The 11,398-nt window shown below is 33.0% G+C and overlaps 1 protein-coding gene across 1 annotated transcript; it reads right to left on the bottom strand.

Annotated features, from left to right (window-relative positions):
• Positions 1-2,366: 2,366 nt before the first annotated feature.
• Positions 2,367-5,286, bottom strand: LOC111020876 (Tetratricopeptide repeat (TPR)-like superfamily protein). The gene has a single exon (XM_022297668.2). The coding sequence runs from the start codon at positions 5,063-5,065 to the stop codon at positions 2,537-2,539; it is 2,529 nt and encodes an 842-aa protein (XP_022153360.2). The 5' UTR covers positions 5,066-5,286; the 3' UTR covers positions 2,367-2,536.
• Positions 5,287-11,398: the final 6,112 nt, after the last annotated feature.

The raw sequence follows: 11,398 nt of genomic DNA, 5'->3' as shown, positions 1-11,398 counted from the left end.
TTGGTGAATTGCTGAATTTATATCACAGACATGTGCACCATTCATGCGAAGATTCGACAAAGAACTTTTTAATTGGAGATGATATTTTAACTCCTCGAACTACGCTTTGTTTCGCAAATCGTTAATTTTATCATTTTTAAATTATATTAGTTATTTTTTTTATGTACAACAAGTAAGATTGGAAATTCGAACTTATAATTTTTTATCGGAGATATTTGCGTTAATAAATTAAGTTAGGGTCACGTTGCCATCTTCTTTATTTTAGTTCATCAATTTGAGACGATTAAAACGTTGCGTAACTAACTACACATTTGATGATTTGAAAGACAATTTGGGTTTCATTGAAACTTACGGCCCAACTTGAGGGGAAGAGTCAAATATAGTCTATTCTGGCCCAAGGCCCAAGGCCCATTTCATAAAAAGACAAGAAATTTGGCTTTTTACCTTTGAGAAATTCGAAGGATTGAACATATTTACACTGGTGAATATAGTTACCTAAATTTTTTGGTTGGTTATTGATCCTCATTTCTTTGTTGCTGTAATATAATTATTTTTAAATTATCTTGAGCCCAGTTCGATTGGTTAAAACATTTATTTTTAATTTAGAGGTTGTGAGTTTGAATTTCTATTCTACATGTTGTACTCGAATAAAATAATAATAATTAATTTTGAAAATAACTTCAACTAGGAATACAAGATAGTTTCTAATTAGTTTGTACTTATTTTTAGATATATAGTTTCGTTCCTTCTATATTTTTATTATTTAGATCTTCAATCGATTTGATTTCTTTTCAGATTAGTTTCCCATTTTTTGTATTGATTTTCAAATTTTTGAACATACATTATATGTTTAATAATACAACTAACATTAAAAATTATTTTCATTATCATCATCATCATTATTATTTGCAAAGGAAATGTTAATAATTTATTTATTAGTTGTTCTTTTTTTAGAATTTTCATTAATTTTTTCACTTTATTATGTTTTCAATACTAGTTTTGTTGGTTTCTGTTTTTAATTTAAGATTTATATTTCTGATTTAAGATTTAACCTTACGTGTGATTTTAGATTTTTCTTTTTAATTTAAGATTTGGTATTTAAATTTGTTTTCTAAATTTGGATTTAGTAGGTATGTGTAATTGTAATTTTTTGTTCCGTTTGTTTTTCTTGCTTTCATTTTCAACATATTTATGGCATATTTAATATAACTTACTTTACTATTATTTTTTTACTGCTTCTAACTTTTTAGTAAACAATTAGTTACTAAGAATCTTTGATAATATATGATGTAATTAATCGATCCCTAATTATTGGCTTTAATAATACCTTATGACTTTTCACACATTTCATTTTTCTGTTTACCCTATTCCCTTAGTTGATGTACAACGTATTTATTGATTATTTTATGTACTGCTATTATATACGGTTCATTTTTCTAGTTTTGTTGGTTGTTTTATCTATTGTCATCTTTTCCTCACCAATGTACTTATTTTCGGGCTCCGAAAATGGTTCGATGTGAATTAAGGAAATGGTTGATGTCTTAATGTCAGTCAAATTTTTGGTGGAAGTTATCTTGCAGCCCTCAACCCTCCCTTAATTTTCTCCATTACTCACTGTTTATTTGGAAACTAAAACCTAAATACATGGTATCTAAAGCAATATATTTAGTAAAAAGCATAATCTAAAAATAAGAATTGCATAATCTCAAGAAATAATGGAGAAGCTGTTGAAATCAAAATATTGGGAGATGTTTAAGAGCTAAGATTCAGTATTTTTGTGAAAAATAATAAGTTGGTCATAGATGACATAAATTTCATATGAGAGAGATATTTGTCTGGATGGCTTATTAAATACGTCATACAAGCATACGCTTAATTAATGGAGACTGATTTTAAATGGATTTATTTAAAGATACAAAGTATTTAGAAACCAAAATATAATTAAAATTGATACAAAATCCCGACATTTTAATTGTGAGTCCTACATGTATTCTTTTTATGATTTTTTTATTATGACTCATACGAGAATTTCATTGAGATATGAAATATACAAAAGGTTACGAGGATAAGTTACAAGAACGCCTTCCAATTCGAGGTAAGGTCGTGGAGTGTGTAAATCTAGAAACTTTATGGTAACAAATACTTCTTATTTACCAGCAAATTTCAACCACCATAATTTATGTTCAGAGGTAAAGGATATCCTTGAAACTAAAGGGTTGTTTCTTGTTTTTCATTTTCAAGTTTGAGAAACGTAAGTGTTTAATAACTTGTTCTGTTTTATGTTTTTCATTTTCCGGAAACGTTTTTAAAATTATGTAGAAATTTTAGAAACAACAAAATTAAAACTGCTGCAAAACTTGCAACGATGAATCACAATAACTCATATATTCTTCTACCATAACCACCAAGACACTGTCCAGAAATGAATTACAAATCAACTGGTAAGGTGTTGAATGTTTTGTAATGGTTATTATATATCTACCTGTACTTCCCTATAAATGAACAAAGAAAGAACCAGCAGGAATACCTAGAGAGATCAAGAACTCATCATCTCCCTTATATGGGAAGCTAGTCTTTGTGTGGAATGATAATCAAACAAATGATCGATGTTCTTGATCCCGAACACGAAATCCATAGCCTCTTGGTATTTTCTTGCCTTACAATAGCCATCCACCACAATCTTGTAGGTAAGTTCATTGGGTCTGCAATTGTTCTGAATCATGTAACTAATGACTTCATCTACCTCTGCAAACATTCCGCGTCCTGCATAGCCCGATACGAAGGTGTTATAGGTGAATATGCAAGGGCGAATCTCCCGAGCTGTCATTGCGGACATAATTCTTATAGCTTCTTGCATTAGCCCTTGTTTGCAGAAGCCTTTAATTATGGTGTTGTACGACACGAGATCCGGTTTTTCACCAGATTTTATCAGCCCATTGAGGATCTCTTCTGCTTTCCAGCACTCTCCTCTTCTTGCATACATATTCATTAAGTTATTGTAGGTGACCAGATCTGGCTGCAGTCCGCCCTCACGAATCAAGTGCAACATCTCGTGGGCCCTTTCGTACATGTTATTTTTAGCGAAAATTGATAGCATGGAGTTGAATATAACCAAATCAGGTTTGTAGCCATTCTTCATCAATTCCTCAAATGCCCTTTCCATTCCTCTAACAGCTCTGCACTTGAAATTTGCAAGAATCAGGGTTCTCAAAAGAACCCAGCTGGGGAAGATATGACCATCATAAATGTCTTTCTCAATCCTCTCCAATCCTCTCACATTCCCTCCTTTTGCATAGCAATGGAGCATCAATGAGAATGAGGTTTCATTAGGTTTGAATCCCTTGTTCCTCATATCTAGTAAGACAGATTCCGCTCCTTTCCAATCCCCTCGCCGAGCTAAGGCATTCAGAAGTGCATTGTAAGTCGTCACGCATGGTGTGAATCCAGCTTTAATCATCTCATCATACATCTTTGCAGCATCAATCTCCGACCCACAACGGCCATATGCACTAATCAAAGTGTTAAATGTGTCTCTACCCGGTTCAAAGCCACAATTTTTCATCTCCCTAAAAACATGGTTTACAAACTTGTGTTTCCCCTTATCACCACACATGGCAAGCATAGTGTTCCATGTTATCCGGTTCGGAGAACATCCATTTATTCTCATATCACTAAGTATCTTTATCATTTCCTCTGGTCGCGATTTCTTTCCCAGTAACGCAAGAATAGAATTGTAAGTGCACACGTTAGGAACACATCCTGATTTCTTCATTTGGTTAAATAACTGTAACGCTTTGACCTCCTTCCCCGCCCTACCATAGGCATTTATAACAGTAGTATAAGTCACAGCATTTGGCATCACACCCTTGCATGTCATCGTGTCAATGACAGCAGCTCCTTCCTCGTAGAATCCAGCCCGAACATAGGCTGCTACAAGCTCATTGTAAGTAACAGAGTCTGGGGTGCAATTATTATCCTTCATTTCTTTCAAGATGTTCAAAGCCTCTGAGTAGATCCCGGCTTTTCCAAACACTTGAAGTAGAGCATTGTAAGTGACAGTTCCTGGCTCATAACCACTTGACTTCAATCCAACAAAAAATTCTTTAGCTTCATTAGTTAGACCCTCTCTTCCACAAGCAGAAATCACAGTACTACAGGTGAATTCATCAAATTCCAAACCTTCACTCCTCATTTCATCCAATAAGCCTAAAATCTTATCCCAAGAGCGACCCATTTTCCCATAAACATCAAGCATGACATTGTAAGTAACCAAACTTGGAGAAAGGCCACATTCCTTCATTCTCTCAAACATGGCAATGGCTTGCTTATACTTGCCATTGCGAGAATAAGCGTGAAGAATGGTGGTACAAGCTCTAACATCGAGCGAGTATTTGTCAATGGGAATTTCGTCGAACAGTTTAAGTGCAGTTGAATATTTCGATTCTCTACCAAGGATTCTTATCATAAGCTCAACAGCTTTGTTGTCCAGTTTCACATTTTCAAAGCCAGAGTTCGACACGACCCATTCAATCAACAAAATAGCTCTCTCACTATTACCCGAAAGGTCTAGCGCTTTCAAGAGACTGACCAAATCAACTTCAAGCAACTCAAATTTGACAGAATAAAAAAAAGAATTCAAGCTGTCTAAAGGCTGTTCCGTAATTGAATTGAGTAAGCACATACCCTTCTTGGAGAGAAAATGAAGAGGCCCATCTCGAATCTCCTCGTCATTGTACTCAAATTGCGTAGCTGAATTCAAACCGGGTTTCTTCAACTGAGGCCCTTCTCTCTGTTTCCTGGTCGAATCCACTGAAATTTGAAGAGACGGCAAACGGGCGACATTGTTTTGCGCAACATTTACGGGTTTGAGCTTGTGGGCGCTGTCACTGGGGGGCAAAGACAACTGAAGAAGATGCTGGAGCAGAGTATCGATCGGAAATGAGGAAGATGGCGACGACGGAGGAGGAGGCGGAAGAGTTGTTGAATTGAACTTCAGAGTTTGAATTGGCTGGTTGGGTCTACTCACAGGAAGTGGGCATCTGTTGGGGAAGAGAGCGCCTTCCATTTTGGCACTGGGTATGGAGCTTGAGGAGGCTCAAGCTTTTCTACAGAGTAAAAATGGCGGAATTGAGCTCGATTATTGATGGCGGGGAAGGATAAGGAGACCAATTCCACAGAGTAGAAGGCTTAGCTGATAAATCGGGCTTCATGGAGAGTGAAGGGGTAAGAGAAAGAAGGAACGGTTGGTCTTTATTTGGAGAAGATGGCCTATGGCCATTTGAGGGGAAAGAACTTTGGATAAAGTGATAAAACCATAAAAATGAAATAGAAGCTTTTTACTTTCTTTTTAATAATTCCTGAGCATAACTTGAGTGATTAGATAATGATTTAAGTTATTAGATGATGGTATCAATAATGTTGAAATCAGAATCGAGTTAGGGTTAGCGTATCAAAAATTAAGATTTTATGATGTACTCCGACTTTTCTCCCGTCTATAAAACCTAAAGACCTTAAGATATCTTGTTCTTTTGAATTTTGAGTGGAATGACTTGATTGATTTACAAATAGATTGAGAAGACGGGTAGGGGTTTGTCACTTAAGGCTTGACTCCAATGATTGGTTGGCCATATAGCTCAACCTTTGGGGCTCGACCCATTTGTCTGCATCTACAAACTTGATTCATGGCAGACCCATGCATACGACTCGCAGGATTTATGTTTGAGAGCTCAACTTTTCTATGTTTTTAGTCCAAGAGCTTTGCTTGATCTAGGCTGTTTTACCGGACTTTTTTTGTAGTTCATTCATCAATGGGGCTTTATTTTGTCTATAATGTCATCTTTATCGATGTTAGTGCTAGTATAATAACTCAAATTTACTAATATATCCATTTAGAATAATCATGAATATTATGAAAGCTTATGAATATTTTATCAATCTCATAAAGTAAATTCCCCCACATATTGTACCGATAAAAAACTTCTATAAGCTATTATTTAAAATGTAAGCACATGTATTACTAATTTAAAATTAAACAGGTACATTATTACAAGAATAGATGGTAACAAAGATCAAGAAATGAAAAATAAATGGATTGATTCTTGGAGAAATAGAATAGTTTAAACAAACACATTAATTAAATAACAATAAGATAGGTCCTTGGAGTTGTCACTGATTTGTTACTGATAAGAGAATTTTCTAAGTGATTTTATATAACTAGATGTATGTTTTAAAAAACCTACATTGTTTGATAATAAATAAAATACACTTTTCAAAATTATTGATGGTATAGTACAATTTTTTTAGTACAAATATAGTACAATTTATCAATCATCAAATAGAGTAATATATTTATCATTAATTAACTTAAATTACCAAATCAATCTAAATATACATAGATGGAAGGTTCATATTACATTCTCTAAGATGGAAGGTTCATTGCCCCACGAACCGAAAAGAAAAAAATAGTTAGTAATAATTTCTAGATTAAACAACAAAGTTTAGTCTTTGAGCATTGAGAATTGTGTCAAATAAATTATTGAACTTTCAATTTTGTATTTAATAGGTTTATAAATTTCAAAATATATCTAATATAATAGGTCATACTTTTAAAGTTTAGAGACCTATCTGACACATAATTAACTGTCCAGGGTCGTATTAAATACAAAATTCAATTTTATGTTTAATAGATCTTTTAAAACTTTTTGTAAAGGTTAAGACCTATCAAGCGAAAAGTGAAAGTTCGAGGATCTATCACATACAAAATTGAAAGTTCAATGTCTATAAAATACCCAATGACATATATTGAAAATTTGAAACCTACTATACACGAAATTAAAAGTTTAAAGATTTATTAGATACTCAAGACATAAAATTCAAAATTTAGAAACTTATTAAACACTTTTAAAAACTTAAAAAATTTGTTAAGTTCATGAATTAAACTTATAATTTAAGTAGCTATCAGCCCGATTCTCGATAGCTATTGAATTTGTGTTCCGCGTCTTCTCTGAGTAGTCTATATATATATATATATACATTCATTCTATAACTAGATTATTGACTATGAACAAAATAGTCATAAATGGAATAAGGATTAGTTCTTAATTTGTATTATCAAGTTGGTCCATTTTTTAATTGTTATATTCTTGTTCGAGCTTGTAAGTCATAAACCTTCTCAAAGCAATCCATAATCGTAAGAAGAACTTCTTGGAGTTGATTAACTAAGGTTAAGGTTGTTGTTAAAGAGAATTCAAATAAAAGATGACTTGAACTTGACATGTCCAAGATAGATGGTTTGGATCGAGGACAATGCTAGTTTCTCGACGAAAACAAGTTTTAAACTTTATTCGGTCTCTTGATATTTTTGAGATCATTGACGTGAATTTTTTTTTACTTATCAATTTTGTTAGATTCTTTTTTGTTTTGTACCAGATGTTCGTTTGAGCTTGTTGAACTCTGATATCATCTTAATATTCATAAAGCTTCATCTCAAAACTAATTGGTAATAAAAAGAGTAACTCATGCATTTATAAACTTTGTTAAGTCCTTTTATCTTTTCGATGTAGGATTCTTAACGATTAACAAAGTTGTTTAGCCTATTGACAGTGGTAAGGAAATTAGAAATGAGCACTGTCAAAAGGGTGGATATATAGCCTGAGTGATTTGAGATTGGACAAGTAATCAATGTATTAATATCATCTTAATATTCATTGAATGGCTGTGCTAAGATACAACTTAACTAAAAATTGACAACACAAAAAGTCAGTTTCCAACTAGTGAAAAATAGTAAGTATATATATGAGGCATATGATGTAACATTCTAAATAAAGTTGTGACAACGAGCCTCTTTATACTTTTATAATATTATAATATTATCTTGACTTAACTCTATTTGCATAAATAAATAAATATATACATATATATATAAACTTATTTTCATAGTCAATGTAGCAAGTGACAAGCATTTATAAACCAAAATGCATAACTTTTATCCTAGCTAGGAAGACTCACACATGGTGAACGAGTTAAAATTGACGAACTTAGAAGATATAACAAAATTCCTTGATTGGTTCTTCCTTAGAAATGATCCATTTTATTTGATTTGATTTGACTGGACAACAAAAACAATTATAACAAATATTAAAATATCAAAATTTCTAACTAATACAAGCTAAATATAATAGCTATATATTTATGCAAAATATGAAAAATTCATTCATGTTTATAAAAATTTATTAAAAAATAAAGTTTAATAATAGCATAGCAGTTAATAATTAAAATAAAGAAAAAATAAGTAGAGTTTTCTAATTTGAAACACAAACCTAGACTTATAAAAGATGTTGAGTGAGTCCAAAACGTCTCCTTATTAGAAAAGTTTAATTACTAAATCTTTTTATTAAATTTATCAACGTCTCAATTAATCTTTAATTATCCTTTTGGTCTTATTCTTCATTGTTCTTTCAAATTAGATATAGGCAAAATTATTTTACATAAATATTTCGATGGATTCCAACTCTTTTCTCACCGGTGCACATTAAACTTTAATATGTAAAATTAAGCTCCTATAGCTTAAAATTTTTGATGATTTAATATCTATCATGAAAATTTAGTTAATTTCTAACCTTTTTTATATGCCTAAAATTGATACACTGACGATGAACCAAATGTATTAAAAACTACAAATATTAAATCGTTACGTAATAAAAATTAATACTTAAATTTAGTGAGACTTTTCCTAGCAATAACTAAATTTGTTACATAATAAAGACTAAACTTGTTACACATCTACAAATACATAGACTAAATCATTACATACTACTAAATGGTTAATTTAATAAAATTACAAAGGTTTTAACCTATATTCACAATTGCAAATAAAATAGTTATGATACTTGCCTTTTAATAGTCTTTAGATTGTGCCATGTCAAATGATATTAAAAAAAAGTTTCTTCAACGTTTTCTCAAAAAAAAAAAATATATATATATTTCTACAGCGCCCATAAATCGTATAAATGCAAGTTTTGGGTATGACCACAAATTCTTAAAGCAAAAATTGGAAGGTTTCATCTTTCAATATTTTTAAATAAATAAAAATGAAGTTAAATTACATATTTTATCTTTATTGGTTGAGGTTAATTTCACTTTAGTCTTTATGAGCTCCAAAAATTAGTTTAGTATTCATAGTAATTTAATCTTTATAACTTTTAAAATTTAATTTAGTATTTATAGTTTTAATTTGGTCCATATTGATTTTAAAGTTTCAATTTGTTCTCCTATATTTGGTTAAACTTCAATTACAATGAAGCTCAAACTATAGTGGTCAAATTGAAAATTTTAAACTTAACAAAATCAAAATGAAACAATACCCCAAACTAATATAGATCAAATTTGTGCTTTTAACCTAAAAATAAAAGACACTCCCATAAATAGCATAAAATAAATATGTATTTTGAAACTAAAATTTTAAAACACAATAAGAAAAAATAAAATAATAAAAAAATGTAAAGTTGTTACAAATACATGATATAGAAAAATAAAATTTCATCTAACAGGCAATAATTGAGACTTGTTAAGCAAAAAAAAAAGGGAAAAAGAAAACCAAGTAGTCAAAGAAAGTCTAAGGGTACGATGGAGAACAAATATATTTTGACACGTGGACCAATGGGTAAATTGACGTGTATAATTTATTTTTCTCCATTAATAACCTTTGTTTTCTTTTTAGTTCCCATCGATAGCCACTCTAATTAATGAGTTCTACACGACTCCATCAAAATTCAAAATTCAAATCTTCTCACATCATTGTCAAAATGAAAATATTAAAAAAAAAATTAAAAAATTCTCTCAAGTCAACTTTATGATTTGTCGGCAAATATAGATATGATTTTGATTGGTTGATAAAATTTTTCTTTTTCATTTCCATTTATTAAACATATTTACTCGATGTATCAATAATCTAGAATTTCTAAAATATTAAAATAGATTTAAGGAACAAACTTTCGATTTCTCCTTTTTGTCTCTTTTTATTAAGTATTATTGTTGAGGCTGAATTTAGGCTCTTTCGGATTTTGCCAAATGTGCACCAATTGAAGAAACGAGAACGAGTGTGGATCGTGCAAAATTAATAACACTCAACACCGATAGCCACACAAATTCCAATGCTTAAATTAGTATCAAGTACGGAAGGTAGGGTTCTTACATACCTCTAGAGTTTAGTTTATCCTTCTATTTATAGAAACCGAATCCTTATACTTCTAGGAAATCATACCTTCTACACCTATGCAGTTTATTGTGGGACATCGGTTAGAGCTGTTGGCCTATTTGGAATTCCACTAGGACGGAATAGGTTCAGATTGGATTGCGTAGAATAGTTCGACAAGCCTTGCTAGAGTTTTCGGCCGACGATCGAGAACTAGTCGGCACAGAGCTCAAGTCGGATCGATCTGGACTATTTGACCTCTACCTGTTTGGTAAGTATATTTGGGCATTCTTCACGTTCGACCCAATTTAGGTCTTTTGTCGTTTGGTCGAATCTCATTTCATTTGTCTGTAACAATTATGTTTATGCAAGGATATGCACAACAGTGTATTTCAGATTGCAGCTCGAACCCGGCCTCCGGACCCCTCTGAATACTTGGGCGGACCTGCACAAAAAGGTGAGCACTCCGACGATTAAGTCAGTATAGGTCGGATTCCCAGTTTAGTTCGAGGTCAGAAATCATCGTACCTGATCGCGGAATGAGGTCCTCTACTTATGGGTGGTAGTCCCGCTAATCTCGCTACGGTTACACCCGGTAATCTCGGGACCGACGGTTACACCCGATAATCATGCCGCTGACAGTAGCTCACATCGGCCCCCACTGAGCTTCCCGGTAGGTCGGACCTCGGCCAGGTTCACCTCGGCCCTCATACTTAGCATCTGTCAACGCTAGTGGTGGTGATCTCGGCGGTCCGAGCTGGGGCATGACTCATGGGTCACCTTGGGGCACCAATGGCTGTCCTCCACGTGTCCTCGGTATTCTTTCCCCCAAACATTGGCCCATTCTCTGTCTGGTCCGATCTCGACCTGGCAGAGAAGTTCATTTGATTTGCTTTGGACACGTGGCGACTCCCTATTCGTGGGAAAACATAACCGTTGCGGTGGATTTATCATCGGAATATTCAAATATTTTGACGCTTCGGATCTCCGGGGGGATCCTAGCCGCTCGTTGATTACACATGTACGGTGGGGAAATTTTTCCGACGGGCTATAAATACCCCCAATCTTTCAGGTCATACCTTACGTTCCCTGAATTCTTGGAGTTCGATCTGAAGGTAACTCGAACCCTTGGTAGGTCGGTCTCTTCCCTCACTTTCTCTTTCGAACGTAGTTGCCATGTCGTCCTCTTTTAGCAGCAACTTAGGA

Source organism: Momordica charantia, assembly GCF_013281855.1.
Source record: "Momordica charantia cultivar OHB3-1 chromosome 8 unlocalized genomic scaffold, Mcharantia_2.0 BLBB01000008.1, whole genome shotgun sequence".
NCBI lineage: Eukaryota > Viridiplantae > Streptophyta > Magnoliopsida > Cucurbitales > Cucurbitaceae > Momordica > Momordica charantia.
The sequence above is the reverse complement of the archived record's forward strand: the minus strand, read 5'-3'. Positions and strand labels throughout refer to the sequence as shown.